General features: G+C 49.1%; 5 protein-coding genes across 5 annotated transcripts; 4 read left to right on the forward strand and 1 right to left on the reverse strand.

Annotated features, from left to right (window-relative positions):
- Nucleotides 1-62: 62 nt before the first annotated feature.
- Nucleotides 63-1,434, reverse strand: LY89DRAFT_680120 (uncharacterized protein). The gene has a single exon (XM_018214016.1). The coding sequence runs from the start codon at nucleotides 989-991 to the stop codon at nucleotides 467-469; it is 525 nt and encodes a 174-aa protein (XP_018077713.1). The 5' UTR covers nucleotides 992-1,434; the 3' UTR covers nucleotides 63-466.
- Nucleotides 1,435-1,752: 318 nt separating this feature from the next.
- On the forward strand, nucleotides 1,753-3,714 carry LY89DRAFT_606187 (GDSL-like Lipase/Acylhydrolase-like protein). Its single transcript, XM_018210415.1, has 3 exons — nucleotides 1,753-2,406; nucleotides 2,456-3,167; nucleotides 3,214-3,714. Exons 1-3 carry the CDS (start codon nucleotides 2,201-2,203, stop codon nucleotides 3,601-3,603), a joined length of 1,308 nt encoding a protein of 435 aa, XP_018077714.1. The 5' UTR covers nucleotides 1,753-2,200; the 3' UTR covers nucleotides 3,604-3,714.
- A 123-nt stretch (nucleotides 3,715-3,837) lies between these two features.
- Nucleotides 3,838-5,159, forward strand: LY89DRAFT_713842 (uncharacterized protein). The gene has a single exon (XM_018218081.1). It carries the CDS (start codon nucleotides 4,170-4,172, stop codon nucleotides 5,046-5,048), a length of 879 nt encoding a protein of 292 aa, XP_018077715.1. The 5' UTR covers nucleotides 3,838-4,169; the 3' UTR covers nucleotides 5,049-5,159.
- An 11,015-nt stretch (nucleotides 5,160-16,174) lies between these two features.
- Nucleotides 16,175-17,234, forward strand: LY89DRAFT_693520 (uncharacterized protein; the record flags this gene model as incomplete). The annotated part of the gene is made up of 3 exons (XM_018216642.1): nucleotides 16,175-16,379; nucleotides 16,430-16,869; nucleotides 16,920-17,234. 3 exons carry the CDS (start codon nucleotides 16,175-16,177, stop codon nucleotides 17,232-17,234), a joined length of 960 nt encoding a protein of 319 aa, XP_018077716.1.
- Nucleotides 17,176-17,956, forward strand: LY89DRAFT_180386 (uncharacterized protein). The gene has a single exon (XM_018205604.1). It carries the CDS (start codon nucleotides 17,413-17,415, stop codon nucleotides 17,821-17,823), a length of 411 nt encoding a protein of 136 aa, XP_018077717.1. The 5' UTR covers nucleotides 17,176-17,412; the 3' UTR covers nucleotides 17,824-17,956.
- The last annotated feature ends 1,277 nt before the right edge of the window (nucleotides 17,957-19,233 follow it).

A 19,233-nucleotide genomic window follows, 5' to 3' on the forward strand; every position in this document is an offset into this window, starting at 1 on the left:
ATCAAGACACATTACGGAGCATGATCAGTCACATATTTCATCAAGAGTTATAGTTGGAGATTGTTTGCTGTAAAGCTTGAAACATATTTACCAAGGAACTACTAGAACTGAAGCCATGAACATCATCTCATTTGAGATGCTAAGAATATTATAAACTAAGAACATATTCACCCACAGCTACAGTCCAAAAGCCACACTCTTACAAGCCAGTATTCCCCCCCCATCCCTAGACGCTTTTTGGGTATTAACGCTGCACAAAGAAACCCCAAAAGTCAAACAATCAACGCCAAATCAGTGAGCCGCGAGGCTTATCCATCTTCCAGCCGTGAGGCCTGTGTCTCTTGCTCCCTCCTAGCCAAAGGGGTCTTGGTATATCCACGACCCTACTTTGTCCTGTTATGTCGGTCGTGTGACCATATAATGTATTCCTTCCTGCATATGCCGATCCAATATTCTTTGGACAGCATCAGTGTCGGTGATGTCTCCTGCCTGAGCTTCCAGAGCTCTCTCCATGGTGTCTGTGTCGATGACGGCTGCTAGAGCCACTATGTTCCATTTGCTGCTCCATCTCTTCCACCCTTTGTCTGTAGCTCCTGACGATGTCTCTTATATGCCTTATCCGATCAAAATCAACTTCCAACTCATCAATCTGCCTCAATATATCGTGGAATCTTGCAATCTCCGAATCTGCTAGCGCAATCGCATTTCCTGCCCTATCGTATTGTTGTTGAGCTACCATTTGCGATTGTTCTGCCAAATAGTCTAATCGGGCCTGTATCTGTTGCATCAAGCGGTCAAAATGCCGGCCTAACGCGGCGAGAGAAGAGCCATCGAGGAGAAGGAGGCCTTGGGAGGAAGCGCGCGAGGCAGCTCGTGAGGAAGATCCACCAGCAGTAGAGGCAGCTGCTTGCTGGTGATGGCGCAGGAGGGCGATCTCGTCGTTGGTTAGGCCGAGCTGCGTATCGGGTACTGAGTTGGCCGGCGATGCCATGTCGATTGATTTGTATGAATGCACGGGGGCAGAGGCGTCAGATTGATGAACGAAAGCAACGACACCCTCACAGAGAGCTGCGAAGGTGCTGTAAACTTCATGGTAATTGAGCGAAGGATCGGATCATTGCAAAAAAGCTCCCCTTGGTGATGTGGTAGAAGATGTGAATGCGGGATGGACAAGCCGAGGACTGGTACCACTTGAGGGTTTTTTTGTTTTTTATCAAAAAAGACGGGAGTTGGAGATCAGCTGAGAGGGCTCCACGATTGACTCTGGGAGGTATATATGTGCTTTTCCAGGGTGTTTCCTGCTGGCAGGCTGAGTGAGGCGACCTCTTTTGTGCTCATACAGATGGAAAGGTCAATGGGCGCTGATTGATGATCGATCATAGGTGGAATAGACGCTCGTTGCGATGTTTCCTCAGTTTTCTTACGGACCCCAACTCGCATCCAATCTACAATCTGGGGACATAGCGCTAATTTAAAACCCTGTTCGTTTGCACAAATATTTTGTGCAGGATGAATAAACGTCCTGCATAATAACCTTAACATGTCCTCGAAACTCGAGGATGATTTTGAGCCTCATCTTTGACGTTTCATGTTCCCGCTCGTCCAGTCCAAAAGGCCGGCCCTGCCATGCCAGAGGTCCTACATACATGTGCCTACCCGTATCTCGTGCGATGCAATGCAACGGAGGTTGTGCCTCCGCATGACCTATGTCCGGGTAAAGAGACTGCATTTCGCTGCAAGCCGCGGCGTCCTCGCATCCAACCCTGGTCGATAGTCATATATTCTTCCATTTGGATCTTGGACTTCAGTCTTTATACTCAGGCACACCGTCCATCATCCTATCAAACATCGGCCCGGAGATCTCTCTCGATCCCAGTGCCAATGATGCATTGCCAAACGCAGCATCATGATTGAGCTACCTGGCGGAGAGCACGGAAAAATATTCGTGATTGTCCGTCAAGTAGGCCATCATCATTGCATCACGATAGACCGAACCCCTCATTCTTCCTTTGATGAGATTGGAATGGAAAGCTTAGTTGAGCTGACCCCTCCCCCACGGGCCGGTGAAGTCCTTGGAAACATCCTTAATGTAGGCAAAAGAGGGCCTGATATATAAATCATCTCATTATTCTTTTTAATCTGTGTCGTTGTCACTCACAGCGATTTTCTAACTTGAGAATCCCCCTAAAAAGATTCAAAAATGAGGTTACCATTCATTTGTTCTGCCTTTGGAGCTTTTGTTAGTCTATCTTCTGCCACAATTCTGCAAAATGGGCAAGTTAGGATCACCAACTACCCCAACACCGTCTTCAATGGGTCGACAGCTCAGTTTTCGACATATCCTCCACATGCAACAGAGTTATCCTATAAAGGAAGGTGGGATAGCAAGTTTATCTCTTGGTGGTCGTATGTCATCCTCATCTGGGTCCTTGATTTCACACTAATGCCAATGTAGAGCGCCTGGGTTAAAATTTGGATTCACGGGACAGGAGGTGGCCATTACCTTTGGACCGTACACGACTGATACAGTATTGGTTGGGTACCGCATTGACGGACAAGATTGGCAATTGACCAACATCACAACCAATGCTACACACCTCCTCGTCGACTCGACCACCGTTGGAGTCAATCTAACAAGTCCCGTGAACCCGTCAACTTTCGAGATGCGAGTCACGAATTGGGCCTCTGGAGTGCAAATAGCTTCCATCCATGTTGGCAAGGGAGAGAAGCTCGTCAAAGTTCCAGATTTTGGCAGAACCATAGAGGTGATAGGCGATTCCCTCTCATCTGGCTATTCTGCTACTCTGGAAGGCTTGTCATCCTATGCGTATGGCTTGACTGCGGGTCTTGGAAATACTGAATATTCCCTCACGGCGTATCCTGGGGTCTGCCTATTTGACAAGCAATGCTATGGCAACCTTCGAGGCATGTTCTACCAATGGTTTCAGACATCAGATACCAGCGGGCGAGCAATTGATATCTGGGGCGACAACCCAGAGGTATGGAACTTCTCGAATCAGCCAGCTGCCGATATCGTGATCATCAATCTGGGTACAAATGACAACAATCATGTCAACAATGTGTCAACTACAGGCTATGTTGCACAGTACACGATGCTCATTGAGGGTGTACACGCTATATGGCCCAAAGCACAGATCATTTTGATAGTGTGTCTCTCTCATAGTTCGTTGGCTTCGACTAACAACAAGCTAGGCTCTTTGGGAAGGCTTCGACACGGTTGGTAACACCTACATACAGTCCACGCTGGACTCAGACGTTGGCTTTGTTCCACAGATATATTCGATTTACGAATATTTCAACTCCAAGGAATATCTCCAGAACCCTGTGCTCTACGATCCCGTTAAAAACTCGACTTATCAATCTCAAACGCCAAGCGATCCCTTTGTTCACTATTTCAACACAACCGGAATCCTGCAGCACAACGACATTGGTCCGCAATACCATCCTACTGATGCTGGACACATCAAACTTGCCAGTCACTTAATGCAATACATCAAGATGAAATTCGACTGGCCGTTGTACGCTACTGGACCTGAGGTGTTCCATGATACGCTATATTGGAATGACCAGACTTCGTACTGATCCGATGAAGGAAATATCAACGGGATATCCAAAAGGGAAACTAATTGGGCAAGAGTGGACTCTAGCAGGATATCTGCGCTCCGTTGGAATTAAGAAGGAATAAAGTTACATTGCAGAACCGATGTATCGTCATGTTCCAGTTACAGTTTTCAGGATCGTCGATATTCAAGGTTTCCACGGCCTCTAGCCTGTGATAGAGAAACAAAACAAACAGGTAAGCTAGGAGTCAGTAGACTCCAATCTCCGGTGATGATGCCTATAGGCTTCCTGACGGATAAGCATGGATTTAATGTTAACTGCGCCTCGCTGGCCCCAAGATAATGGTTGGATTTAAATCGTCTTCGCTAGGATCATCATCTCTCCTCGTCCTCTTACTGGTCGACGCAAGTTCTAGATCGGCAAGCTGTCAGTTGGATTTGTGCTTGGATATTTTCTCATATTTTCGTTTTCCTGCCACTACTGCAGTGATGTCTTTCTTTCTATTTTACCGGCGCGCATCATCTAGACACGTTCGAGAAATCATTTGCGGATGTCCATGAAGGATCGCAGTCGAAGATCTTCGAATCATGTTTCTCAACATTTTTGTTGCAATTACGACAGTCACTTTTGTCAGCCTTGCCTTCGCTCAGACAAACACCACGACTATCAATCCTAGCGATGTTGATCTCACAACTCGCGATGAATGGTGTCAAAGCCAGGTCAATACATGCGGTACACTTTGTAGCGGAGACCCGAATACTAATAGCTGCGATCCCGACACTTTGTCCGACAATTGCACTTGCGCTCCCAGCAACTCGACTCCCGACCTTGCTGCCTACACGCAAACACTTCCAACTTTCATCTGCGAGTATCTCTATACGAATTGCAACTCAAGTGCAGCGGGCAATGCGTCCGCGCAGGCGGACTACAAGACAAACATTGGAGACACTTGCGGAACGCTGAATCCCGCCGACTTTGTAGCGTCAGCTACAACAAGTTCTGCGACTTCCCAGAAATCAAGCTCAACCACCTCAAGTGATACAAGGCAAAGCTCGTCAAGCGGTAGCAGCTCAAGTACCAAGAGCCAATCGAGCAGTTTCAAAAGCACTAGTAGCTTCGTTTCCTCGACGTCGTCGACGAGTGTCCCAGGGCAGACTCAGGCAAGCATCACAACCCCAAATCCTGGGACATTGCCGTCTCTCATAAGCAAGCCGAATACCGCCACAGGTCTGAGTGCAGGAGCAAAGGCAGGAATTGGTATAGGAGCTACCGTCGGAGTCCTGCTCCTGTGTATAGGTGGATATATGCTATGGTGGCAGCGTCGCAGAGCATTGTTCCAGCTTTCTGATCCACAAGTACCAGAGCTGAGTACGAACGGGATACTTGAGATCCCGCAGTTGGAGACGAGAGAGAAGCCGGGCGAGCTGCAGGCGGATGCAATACCAAGGGTCCATGAATTAGAATGAAAAGTTTGAATGATGGATAATTTTGCTGTGAGTGGGTCGAAGACGTAAATGCCGGTCTTACTTGGGAGAAAGCATGCTATCCTGGATGTCTAAGGGATGAGTTTCAAGGAGATAATGCGTCGAGCTCATTTATAAAGCAGATGTATGTATCCTCAGGTTCGCAAGACCCACTTTTATGAGCGTCGACAGCTCAACAAGCAAAGCTTCAAAAGCTACCAAGTTGAAGGAGGTACACCAATACGTGGTCTTCATTACTTATACGCTTGGAAATCCAGATATCTCAGTCAAGTAAGACTCTCTTACTAAGGCGAAATTCCAACCTCCATCTTCTCTGCACCGGCGTCAAGTGCAGTCAAAATTTAAAGCTGCTTAGAAACCCAATAGATGGAAGTCCTGTCATCAAAAGGTTCATTGTTGATTGGGACAAACTTTGCCAACTCGCCACCGCAGAACGCATGCCGTATCTAGTATGGTTGGGAATGCCATAGTCAAGTGGCCGGATCTTCATCTCTTCCAGAAAAAATTCCTAAGGAGCTATTGTCTGGCTCCGGACATTTGAAGGAGTTCAATGGCGGTCAGGATATGCGAAATCTTGCTTTACCCAATTCTTCCTCTCATATTCACGTGCGCTCAAGGCTGCGAATGCTTCCGCTCACTCTTGCGCGAACTCCAGTTCAGCACAGCACATGTCCCCTTCATATCTTACAATGCCTGCCTCTTGTTTCTCACTTACACCTATATCTGCGCAATCAAGAAAGTTGTATTCCAGAAAATTGCTGTGCGATTTGGTCGTGTGCCGGCTGTGGAGATTGGCGCTATGTTGAAGATATGTATGTCTATTAGAGAGGAGTGTTGTAGATGAGGAGGCACAACTTGAGGATCCCCGTCTCACACAACATTTCATTGCACCTTGTATACGTCTTTTCCTACTTCGACAAACACCAGATACTCAGACACGATAAAGGCAACCTGCACAGCAAGTCCAGCATATCCAGGGCACTAAAAAGGGTCATCCTCGCGTGCTGAAGCTCTACACACGCACTCCATTCACAGCTCGATCCACGTCTGCAAATGCATAGCCTCTGGACACAGGATCCTCAGCAAACCGATGCTCAAGGCCGGGTTCAGGGCTCAATAATCAACTTCTTCCCACAACCCTACTCATCTCTTCAAACGCAAGATGTCCAAGCAGAAGACATGCGCTGAGCATAGCACATTCATCCTCGATGTCGCGAAGCCCAGCCCCGACTTTTCAAAGCTCAGCCTCAGCCTCAGAGTCTCGAATCTCGAGATTTCAAGAATCAGAGACCTGAGAATAATCAGCCCTTTGCATATTAAGCAGTCATTCTCTCGCAAACGACCATTCACAGCAGATGAGGAAGCCAGGAGAGTTTCTGTCCCGAGGCTTTATCTGACAACACGCTCCGTCCTGAATTTCAAGTCAGAGCAGAAGATGCAGACATGGAAAACAATCTCATAAGAGTATTCAGCAACGTTTCATTTGCTAGTGAATGAGGACGCTTTCATTAACTGTTGCCCAAGATGGTGGTTCCACTCCGTTGCCTCGTCTTGCTCAGCTGTGAATAGGGGGGCTGGAAGCACAAGCGAGCCATATGACAAAACAAGAATACCCCAATCCACACAGCAAGAATAGCCCTCTTTGGTATTTCTCTAGCTTCCACACTTAGACCATGAGGGATTGTTTAAGTTCTCTTCCACGCTTTATGCACCAGCTGAGAACTCTCTCCTTGCTGCTGCGAGGAAACAATCTGTAGAGGCTGAGACAAACGCTAGAATGCCGTGTCGCTAAGTCTTGAATTGGATCCATGAATCATTCACCGTTCCTTGCGTCATTCAGGGAGCAATTCTTACTGGTACCCACAGAAGAGAGTGAAATGTTCCATTGCTTCCACTTGACAGGAGAAAGTCAGCACAGTTCGATATCCCACCCCTCAAGCGAAAAGGAGCAATATCCAATCTCTACTGTCTACATGAATGTGCCCCTTGACTTTGTTACACCGTCTCAAGAGTTCCGCCAGCATGCGGGAATAACATCAAGAGTCCTCACAATCTCTCTACGATAGAAATAGCTACCGAAGCTTTTTGTTCGTTAGTGAGACGGTACAATTTGACAGATGGAGATTCAGAAGAGGCAAATTACTGTGATAATGACCGATAGCGAGAAGATCATTGACATTTCCATACCCAAAGTAGTGTCGAGATCGAGGATGGGATTGACATAGCTACTGGCGCGAATTGCGCAAAATGCGCGATTCGCGCTATTCGTGCCATTTGCGCTATTCGCGCAATTTGCGTGCAACACGCAGAGAGATCGAGACTTGAATACGACGCCGTACTTTGTACAATGTGCTAATTCCACATCAATCAAGAAGACTAGGAAGAGAAATATTCCACCAAAGAAGACAAAAGAGAGGCATTGTGAGAAAGTGGAGGGACATTGCCATGTCACAACGATGTAAGAATTAAAGAAGAGCAGTATAGTTGGAATCTGATCGATTGATGCTCGTTAAAGACGGGTTCGAGCCTCTCTTTTGAGACTTGGGGAAGGGGAGTGAGGTTGGTAATGAAGCTTGTTTTGGTTGGCAGTAAGATGAGAGGCACAACATAGAGCCGGACAAGGGAGATATCCTATCATTGCATGAACTATGCTTGCGGATTCAATGGTGAACTTTACAGGTGAAAGTAGCCAGGCAGAGAAACAACGAAAGGATATTGAAATATAAGTGCATTGCAACTGTGTACCTTCGCGCTACGTAGAATCCAGAATTAAAAGAATGCAGAATTTCGGTCACTAAACCCTAGACTCTTCTCCAAAGTATCACCACTGCCAACGAGTCCCCTCCCACGCAATCAACCTCAATTGAATGCTCTTCCACTAAAGAGACGGTTCAAATCCATACATCACCCCGTCACCTCGGTGTTCCAGTCGCCAATCCTTCACAACATCGAGATGTTTATCTTCACGCGGAAATTAAGGATGATCGGCGAAACGAATCATGAAATGAGAGGGGAGCGACTGCCCACGCGTTCGTGATGTGTTCGTCTGTGGGTTTTCTGCGAGTGCGAGGACGGTGGCTCATCAAACTGTGGATCTGTAGATATGAGTCTGTGATCTGAGATGACATTCTTCGTTTGGCTGGAGGTCAATGGGATGTGATGCTGGTTCCGTGGTAGTACCAGTTGATCCAAGACCTGAGGACAGTCAACGTACAGCACTCGACTCTCGACTTTCGTTTGCTTGGGAGCATACTCAATCACTCGTCAACCATCACCTTCGCCGTCCAAGCACATCTATCTCCCGCGTTCCCATCCCGACAATCTCAATGATCCCATCCCCATCATGTTTCAACACTACACCTTCTTCGTGCCTCTATTCCGTGCCCTCACAGCATGACCCAAAATATTGTTCTGTTTACCCTCACCTCTCCCTCATGCTATACCCCTCGATCTGTCAAAACTCTATCCCCATCTTCCCTCACGTTTCGATGTGCTCCGCTCCGAAGATCGAAACTCCCACAGACGGAGGGGTCCAAAGATAGCATTGTCACTCTCAACATGTTTCTCGTCCCAAAAATAGGCGAAGACATGTTTGAGGTGTAATAATATACAAAGCATAGGTAGTTTGAGATGTTTCCGTTGTCATGTTGCCAAGCTTCTTGACAAGTTTCGAAAATCAATGCTTGATCTCGAGACTGCTAACTTTAGCATTATGCTTATCTCAAAATGGTTTCCAGCTCCCCGGCACAATCTCAAATCTCAGATTGTCGAAACGTGCTTATCGCTCAGACTAAACCGGGGAACGAAACGACGGAGAATACTTCTTCAACAAGCATGCAGAATCTCGAGGATTGCTGAAACACACGGAAAGAAAATCATGGGATGGATAAATTCCTTCCTGGAAGACAAACCGTCCGAGAACAACGAACAGGACTGTGCGGTTTATTTTTGGTAGTGATAGAAGGGACGATAGAAGATGAGGCTGTTGATGTTTCGAAAGCTCGGACTACTGAGTTTCAAGGGCTGGATAAGGCTGAGACGTCTGGGGGAGGGAGATGACAGGCGCTGTCATATGCAGAGAGAGCCAATTTTAGATTTTGGCTTTGTGAATGGGATGGAAGGTGTTCCTTGGTAAGAAGTTGAACGGTTAAACACTGTATTATTGCGTGCAGGCGGTTGAACTCGAAGATATTCTTGGAAATCGATGCAGGTCATGTGATGTGCTGACTGACCTCCTGACAATAGCAAACCTGGAATGAAGCAGGAGCGGCTCCTCGGCAATCTTGACCGTGGAAGATGACAGCTGAGAGGAAGTGAACATCTAGACTCCCGAGCAAGCATCTCTCACTCCCGTGGGCAATCTATGCAGATTCTTCAAATGGAATTTTCTTGGTCACACATCCTCCCGAAAGGTCATCCCCTTCCAAAAGGATCAGCTCGCGTATGCTGACAGCAGCTCGGTTCCAAACATTCCACACATCCCACGAGCTTAGACTTCTGACCGAAATGAGGACTCGTCATCTCGGGTTAGGGACAGCAATCTAGCCTAAATCCCGTCCGTGTCCAGAGAAAGGGAGTCGAAATGTGTTTGAATTTCTTTTGCGGATCAATCAAGATCCCCGCACCGGCAGGATACAGCCTTTGTACAGGTCTTACTCCGCGATATAAGAATGCACCGATGAAGGGGCTGGCCTGTGCCTTAAGCGAATGCACCTTTCTCAACGCCACCAATATTCAAGACATTAGGGTGACCAAGGCGCGCGGTAGTCCAGCGATCACTGATCCAGGGTGGCTTTTTTTCACCCTCAGATCATTTCTGTACGCCACGGCGTTATGATTGTCAGGGCTGTGTGGCAAAATGAAACATATGTTGATGATCTGAACTCTTTGCAGAAGACACCGCACGTTTTTATACAGGGACACAAGAAGAAAAGAAGCAAGAAGGTAACAACGTAGGGTATATTTCGGCAAGTATTGCCGGCACGTACTGCTGGATCACAGGAGAGGCAACCAGACCGAAACTTTCTCCTAGATCGTAGAGGAGCTTGAAAGTTAATCGCTAGGTCCGTTGATCGAAGCTGCACGAAACTATCAGTGCTCCTGGTTGGCCCCCGTTGAGGTTGGGCAAGCTTGACAGCGGGCTATGAAGGCTATGCAGACAATAACTTAAAAGAGGGTCTAGCAACAGCCCTGAACGGAGGTGTGTGATCGCTTTTGGCCATCCAAAAAGTTAAAAACAAAATTCTCTACTGGCTGGGCGATGCACAGATACAGATGATTTTCCAACGCCGACAGAGGTGGACGGGAGGGGCTTTCAAGGGGCCATGGGGAGTTCCGTGAGGATGACCACCGCTGGATACTCGAGTTGAGGTCAGAGGACACGGAACTGTCGCCCGGGACTAAGATCGCAAGGGCGGTGCGTGCTCTGCTAGGTCTTGATCGCAGGTGTGGTTCGGATCAAAGGGATGTTTCCAGAGAAAATAATCTCGAGTTCCTGATCCTAGATGCCGTACAAGTTAAGTCGGAAGTACAGCTCAATAGAGATTCCTATGACGATGACTTGAAGTTGATCTGCTCATCGTTGCTCAATACAGACACCGCTATAGGAGTGGGATAACCTTCTGGACATCTGATGCAGGAGGTCAAAAATACGCTGACAGGGAAGGCTTCGGAGAACAAACGACCATCCAGCAAGGCCCTACTCTCCAGGGGCCCTGACTTGACAGGCTGTCTTTTGAGTTGCCCCAGTGTCAATCTTGGTGCAGTGTTGACGATCCACACCACGTTGAAATCTCCGAATGGGATTACTTCGCCGCATCCGTTGACACTTTTGAACTCGCTCTTTTACTTTACCGTTGTTTGGCCTTCGTGGTAGCCAAAAGCGCTGGCCAAAATTTGGAGCTCGGCTAGGGCGCACGACGTTGCAAAGAGGGCCGAAGCGATGTATAACTGGCGTTGATATAGACCAGGACAGGGTCAACAAGACAGTGCCGCGGGCGGAGGAGGTTACTGCAAGTCTCAACGGCCGCGAGCGCTCGGATAGTGGGAAGAAAAACGCGCTGCGCTGTAGCAAGGCAGCGATTGCGTATGAGTTACAGAGTTATGATGTTTTTTCTCCTCGCATGGGGGAGTTTCTTCTGATGTTTGATCCATTCAGGGGCACGAGGCTTGAGCTCAGATATCTCCAGTTCATGGGAGCCGTAGTCTGATTGTTCGGATGAGATGGCTGAACTCGATCTGGTGACGAAGCCACCAGATTGGGTTTAGAGTGCACTTAATTATGTTTTTTCCGCAGAGGAGGGGGTGATTCTAGGAGAAGCCTCGCTTAAGAAGATCCAAATCAATTGAAATTGGGAGGACCATGGTAACGGTAGTTTTCTGGAGTCGTCCCCTAGCAGTGCTGACAGGAGTATGACTGAAAAAGCCCAGAAGCAAGTTTTGTCGAGAGATCGACTCCCGATTGGTAAATGTTGCCTGCCCGTCCATGATCCTGGAGGAGAATCCAGATCCAATATATGCAGATAATATCCATCCCGTCTGAGCTTGCCTTGCGAGGTTTGTGCAACCACTTCAGCATTCCCACGTCCTCTGTGTTTCTCGCGTGCGTCGTACAGTAGGGAGTACAAAGTTGGACTCTAGTGGTACGAAGTACTCTTCGGAACCAGCGTCGTGCTCGTGGTGATGGGAGCAGGGATTGCAGAAGAACGGTCCCAAGTATTGGTGGGGTACACAACCACTTCCGGACACATGCATCATTGTGAAAATTTGGAGTTTGGAGAGGACCACATCGCCTCCGTACGCAGGAACCTTCAAACCTGTTCATGCCGTGGTCACCGTGCTGTGCAGCAACAATGTACATCTCATGCTGTCAACGTAGCACAGGTGAGGTTGAAGGGCAAGAAGCTAGAGACCTGCCATGTGCAATCGTGGGGCAGAGTTTCGGGCTTCCATGTGGTGCTCAAGCTTCTTCCTTGTTGAACAGGACCGGATGAGCTGTTGATCCAGGGGCCGTGACTCGCTGGTGTTCGACGTCCTCCTTGCTCTTTGCCTTGCCTTGCTGCAACACGTCTCGACACCAATCAGCCCTCAATGATACTCACTCATGCTAATGACGACGGGAATCACGAGTGTCCCAGAGATCCTTTGCAGCTCTCTGGTGAGAGGACCCGGAATCGCCTCTACCCCCTTGGCGGTGATCTACGATCACTGGTCGATATCCAGCCTCCCTGGCACATATTAAGCAATATATCCATTAAACACTAATGTTCAGGACCGCAGCGAGTACGAGGACCGTCAGGGCGAGAACGAGAACGTGCACCACTCACATTATTGCGCAGACAGACCCCTCAGTCGCAGCACAGCAAACAGCACAGCACAGCATTGCACACAGCACAGGGCACAGGCTGCCAGGCATGAAGCGTGCATGCAGAAAATCATCTCCGACTGATCCACGAAACCCCGATTATTGTGCTGCCCCCATTGCTGTTCCATTATTGTCTTCCCCTCTCCTCTCACACGGTATGCGCGGCGAGATATGATTGCCAGCACGTCAGTTAATGCCGGATTGGGCGATTCTTCCCAGGGCCGTCGAAGAGTTCGTGTGCTTTCTCGTCAGCATTCTGTCTTCTGTGTGACATCGCGCGGGGGTTCATGGCCAGAGGCATCGGAGTGGTCGTTGCCATTGAATGAATGGTAACACGGAACTTTTTCTGGACATTTGGAGCTTCACCAGAATCATGCGCCAATAGTTCTGTGGTGCTAAGCGAGCAGGCCTACAACCAAACCTAAGACATCCTTCACTCTCCAAACCTCCACCTGATTGATCCTCATCGTCGTCGGGAGATCTACTGCCGCATGGCAGAACGCTTGGAGAAAACTCCAAACACCACCTTCCATTTGTATATAAATATCTACGAAACATTGCCCCCATTGGTCCAGCTTGGTGAACGCATCAGAGCCGTGGAACGTCACTGTTCCATCGTGCCGGAGAGCAGCGCATCGAGTTTCAACCAAGCCTTTAGGACTTCAGATCAAGAGCGATCACCCGGAATGCTTCGAACACGCATATACATCACAAACACAAACAGTAAATGCTGTAATCATAACTCATGTCGCCAAGGCTGCGACGAGAAGGAACAGTAGCAGCAGCAGCAACAGCAACGGTTTACTCATCTTCCCCTTACCTCGTCTCAAGGTTTGGTTTCGCAAGCAACCCCTCGTTGCTCACTGGTGCGAAATTGACAATCTCTGGCAACGCCACGAGGCGTCTGGTCGCTGACGGGCGTCGCGGCGCAAGAAGCGCATACTTCTATTTGCTCAGAGGAAAATAAGTTAACACCTTTATATATTACTCGTCGTCATCTTCTCCTGACTGCCTCGCCTCCGTTTCTCTCACCTTCTGAGCTCAGTTAGTCTGCAGCCGTTTGTGTGACCACCAAGTTGGGTCTCAGGATGATCGCAGTACTGTACGTAGGTAGAAACCAGAATGGCCCAGTTTGAGCCAGACCAGGCTTCCTGTTGCTCTGTTCGTCCAGCTCTCCCCTCCAACCTGTCAAGACCTGATCTGCATTACCCGAGGTCAAGGGATCAGCAGAGGCGCTTTTTAGCTCTCTGCAGCGTGCAAACCTTCACATGGATGGCATGGATGAAGAACGGCATGGATCCCCAACATCATGGGCGCAACAAGGGCATCCGACTGGAGTCGATTGTCTCGACACAACAATGCTGCCCCATGGAAGCGTGGATGCGCCCCAAGGATCATGGAACCGAAAGCCATTCGTGGGCGTGGAACTGCAGGCGAGCGAGCAGTAAGTGGACTGTGGGTACGGCAAGACTGAGAGCCAGGAGCCAGGAGCCAGGAAGCCAAGACTGCTCCAGCCGATGTCACAACCATGAATCACCCAACCCATGATGGGGGCCGGCGCCGAAATGCAGACCAAAGCAAAGTTACCTTTCTACTTTAGATCTGCTGCAAAAAATGGGCGTGGCCATGGAAGATCGAGTACCCGGCGCCGGTGGGCCAGCAGTTAGTACTGCAACGGGAACTTCCACCTGCTACATCACAAACGACTCCACATGCTCCTCCTGCACTCTTGTCGTTGAGTCGAGGGACCTTGACGTTGACTCGACGACGACGTTGACACTGTCGCTATGAACGACTTTCGACTCGGCATCGACACGAGCCCAGAATCTTACCAATAGATTCCCGAATGAATGTTCGGAATCTCGATTCTGTGCTGGAGGTGCTAGTGTCCCGTCATCCGTCGAGCAATATCCCGTGTGCCATGCGCGGGATCGATACCAACGGTGCAGACGAAGCATGGCTTCCAGCTTTTGCGGCCCGTGAGTGACAGACGCACGCGAGGTCGAGAGTGGATATTCCTACCGGTCGTTCTAGAGTTGCTTTTAGTCTCTTCTGGCGCTTTACAACCAATTGTCGTCCTCACGATCCTTTTTCCAACTTCCTCTTAGTATGTGGATCTACAACGCTTATTTCTAGCTACGGTTCTTCTTTCCCATGTGGTGTCCTCGAGTGATATATCTGATAGGTCTGCTCATATATTTTAAGCGATGCGATACGATGTCGTGAACAGGCCGCATCGCCACGTCTTCTTCTTTGCATTCAGACTTGACAAAATCTCTCAATCTGGACTGGGACGACTTCACTGACGAAATTCTGCATTTGAGCAGCAGCATTCGATCCCTGCAGCTTATCATCTTAACCTTGAATTATCACGGGCCTTCCACCGTCGAAGCGAGCTCCCCTACAGACGCCCATCGCGGCGATCGCTGGAGAGGCAGGGTGGGATCGTACAGTACGGACGGGACAGGATTCATTTGCCGCCTTCCAGAAATTCATCCAATATACCCCAAACAACAATCTTATCGTCCCAAGAGCGTCTGCTGTCCGTGTCACCATTCGAGCCTTAGGTGTAGCATCTTGCGCGCGAACAGACTGTCCGTCACTTCACGATTGTCTGAGCTTGAAGAGCATAGAGAACAGCGAAATACCGGTGAGTAGAAACCAGCAACCGTGCCCGAGAAGAACCAGCAGTCGAATCGACGACGGGGTGGTGGACAGAAATAAAACGAGTGTTCCACAATTGGGGTTGATGGCAAAGCATTGAGCTATTCCAAAAATCTGCCGGCTGCCACCAAGCGACGCTCACCTGAGAGGGCAGAAGTTTGCTGCAGTAGCAGAAAGTAGACTTTCCTCCACTTGTGCATCAGTGCTTCCGTCACCCTCGTCTCATGTATCCCCCTAACTTGTCAACATCCTGGTCCAAACATCTGATGGTGACAGGCAGGGAGGCCCTGAAAAACTGAGAAAAGAGTTCGCCTGGAACGGAATATCCTCCGAGGCACGTCTGCATTGAACAAGCATCCAACCCTAGCCGAGCGATATCATTGCGTTGGGGGTCTCCTCCACTGCGGGTGCATACCAACGGTCTTTTGCAGGCATCGGAGATCCTGGAAGACTCTCCCTTAGCACATCTATCCTGGACATCCTGCAAATCCTCCTTTGCACGTCCATATCGAGAAGCAGTGCCGGTGCAACGCGGCGAAGAACCAGTAGCAGGTATCGAGCCCACTGGGTGCTCCGGATCATCCCAACCATCGAGGAGAGTATTATTACTGTGCAAGGTTTCAAGGCTTGGGGCATCTCAAGTCACAGTCCCAGAAGCTGACCCACCCCAATTTGTGACAGCATTGCTACTCTGGAGCCGACTAGGATCTGTATGGTGGATTCACCTGATCGCCCACACACCAGTCTCCGGGAGATCTGATAAATATCATCAATCCCTCACGCACCTCTGAAGCCTTGCATTCGCAGGCGTCTCTTCCAACACCAGGGTCACATAACATTGTTCGTGGGAAACTTAAGACAGAAACTTAATATCATAATCCATAACAACCTCTTCACAGCAGACTTCAACAACACTTCACAACTGCACCATTCAGCTCTTCGAAATTCTCCCGACTTCAACGCAAGTCGACTCCTAAACTTATCGACCTCAATCCGGGTCATGAACCTCTCCAGTCTAGTACACGAAGGCAGACATCACGTAGAGCAATATCAACCAACTCCTGCAAGGCCACAACACATGATGGCTTCCTCTCTCGTCCAGAATCCATACACGGCTCAGCTCGGCCAAAATCCAACCTACACCTACGTTACCGCTCCTCAACCACCACCTTCTCCTCCAGTAGACGAGACCAGCAAATGTTCTCTACCATCCATATCAAGTTTGTTGGGTGTAGCTGATGGATTGACCCCTCAAGAGCAACAAGCTCAACAAGTGCAGCAGCAAGGTCAGCAAATACCATGAAGTTTCGTACAACAAGACTAATTGTCACCACAGCACAACAAAAGAGCGAGTACCGACCTGATTCGGGACATCAGCAATATGGACCATCACCAACCATGAATACTCGTGGAGCACTACCACCAACTCCACCGATGCAATCTGATTCCGGCTTCGACGGCCGCCAGTCACCTTCGACTGCCTCGAACTCGGGGTATTCTGTTGCATCAGCACCTGGCTACTACTTCGCACCATCAACAGTATCAGCTATCAACAATGTGGAACCGCACGCACAGCGACAACATGTTCCCGCTGTCCAGCGACGAGTTTCGATGCCAGCAGTTGCGATGGCTTACAGCCAATCCCCATACAACGGGTCTCAGTATAGCGTCTCCCCTCAACAGTCAATGAGCTCCTACTACTCGAGTCCAATGCAACCAACACCTCCCCCACAATCGCAAATTTCAGGACTGTACTACCAAAGACCGCTCCCCCAAGTATGTCTCTCCTCAAGCCTTGTTTCATTGCACGCGCTAACGGTCAAAAGCAATTCCCTCCACCATTGATGCCTGTCTCAGTCACCCTGACGCCTTCATCCGGCGCAAACCCATGGCAACATCACCACTACATCTCGCCATCATCAGCTGCCGCATTCCCTCAATCCCAAGACCGGTACATCTGCCAGACCTGCAACAAGGCCTTCTCGCGACCCTCAAGCTTACGAATCCACTCTCACTCGCATACCGGCGAGAAGCCATTCAAGTGTCCGCACCAAGGATGCGGAAAGGCCTTCAGCGTCCGCAGCAACATGAAGCGCCACGAACGAGGATGTCACAGCTTCGAAGGTGGTGCTATGGTATGAACCCACAACGACAACAACCACACGAAAATCATCAATCACAGCAGCAGCGATCACTCATGTCCTAATGTATAAACTACAATATTTCCTTTCCTGCCATTCGGAATTCTGTCTTGTTACTTTTGGGGTGGCAATTCGTCACTGATACCCACTCGTTGGGTTTTCTCCTGTCAATTCAATCATGGGAAAGAGGCGTTTCCGGCGGATAATATCGGCGGCCTTCGCATTTACATCGGCGTTAATGGTATTAGTTCCTCGAGAGAACGGAATGTTTGATAAGGGGGAGAGGGGGGAGAAAAACAAGGATCGCGAGATCTTGGAAGGCACGGCCAGAGATGGATGGGAGGGAGGGAGATGCTTGCAGGTCCATTCATCGTCATCATCGAATATGCATTACAAGGGGCAGGGCAGAGAGAGAGGGAGAGAAAGGTATCACCTCGGTAGAGAGTCGCGAGACCCTAAAATCGGAGATAGCAAGGCAAGCCAGGCATGGATCGTGTATGTGTACAGTAATGGAAAGCATATCAGCGTACAATCAAACAAAAACCCAAGCATTACCCAGACAGCTCACTCACACGTTGCATCCATCTGACATGCCTTCCAGAGAATTGAAAGGAAGTAGTCACCTCTATAGATTGTTTATTATTTATGATAAGGTCCCCATGCTTCGCTTTGTTCGGCAGTGGCTTACGAGGCTTTAATATAACCAACTCGCATACCCGCCTCGATAACAATAAACAAACCGCAAGCCTCCTTCCCGCGAGTGTGGGTGGACGTGCAAATCTCGAATTCATCCAGAAGAACAAAGACCCTGTCACACCCACACACAACCCTCTAGTTCCGTGAGGCTATGTAGGTATGTACCTACGTACCCTCTCCGAGATTGAAAGAAGCTGCGCATCACGAATCAATTTCCCACTTTTCGTTCTTTGGAAAGGCAAAAATAAAATGATGATTTTCTGGATCTCCCACTTCGATCTAGCTAGCATGATCCTCGGCCGCGATTCAGGCACAATGCAGCCCTATGTTTCCTTCCGTATTTGCGTGTACGGGTACCTGACAACAGAAATCTCCACCTCTGAGATACAGAGAGGGGGAGAGGGAGAGTTCGACCAGGGTTCCATATCTACGTCTCATTAACTCACAGTTCAAGAAGAGGTTCTAAAGGCATAGCACTAGGTGACGTTGGTGGTGGGGTTATCCTGGAACTTGCTTTTTCCTCTCGTTGATGAGCTCGCTTAGGTTGTGTTAGGGTGGTGGGATAAAAAAGGGGTCATCCTTGTTGCGAGGCGGCTGAAGTGTGCACCGTTACCGCCGTTCCCCATTTCCAAAGGCCTGAATGGAATGTCGTCTGAATCATTGATGGCGGCTTAGCACCAAACTACGAGGTACCAAAGTACAGATGTTCGGATGGGCCTCGCTGGTAGGTCAGATGGCCACACGTTCTGGAGAGGCTGCGTGCCGATTGATGCGTCGGAATACGGATGTGAAGGGACGTTCTTGGGTCGGCTGGCTTGCATTGACGAAGGAGCCAAACCGGAAAACCCCGATTGATCTTCAAAACGTGGTGATGTTCTGGTTCGGGTCCCTTATTCCATCGTCGTTATAGGGAAATGAGAAATGCGAACCTCCCCGATGCGTGCTACGATCGTCGCATTATCGTTATAAGAAGAAGGGTATAAAACAATAACGACGACGGATTCGGAGGTGGGATCCTGGGAAGCTGTCAATATGCACGACGAAACATTGACAGGAACCCATGGAACGCATGCATATATTATTAGGCATGAGGGTGATATGAGATGATTTTCGAAACGGTGACAGATCTTGGACCGCACGTTTGGGAATTGAGTAGTCCAGAAAATCATGGGATGGCAGTAGCCAGCCGTCATGTAATGCGGTGTGATCTGAGCGTCGTTGATCTTCGCGGCCCGCGGGGTTGTGAAACTTGGACAGTGTCGGAGGGCTGGACAGGGTGGCGTGCCGCATCATATGACATGGT

Source organism: Mollisia scopiformis (assembly GCF_001500285.1).
Source record: "Mollisia scopiformis unplaced genomic scaffold LY89scaffold_2, whole genome shotgun sequence".
NCBI lineage: Eukaryota > Fungi > Ascomycota > Leotiomycetes > Helotiales > Mollisiaceae > Mollisia > Mollisia scopiformis.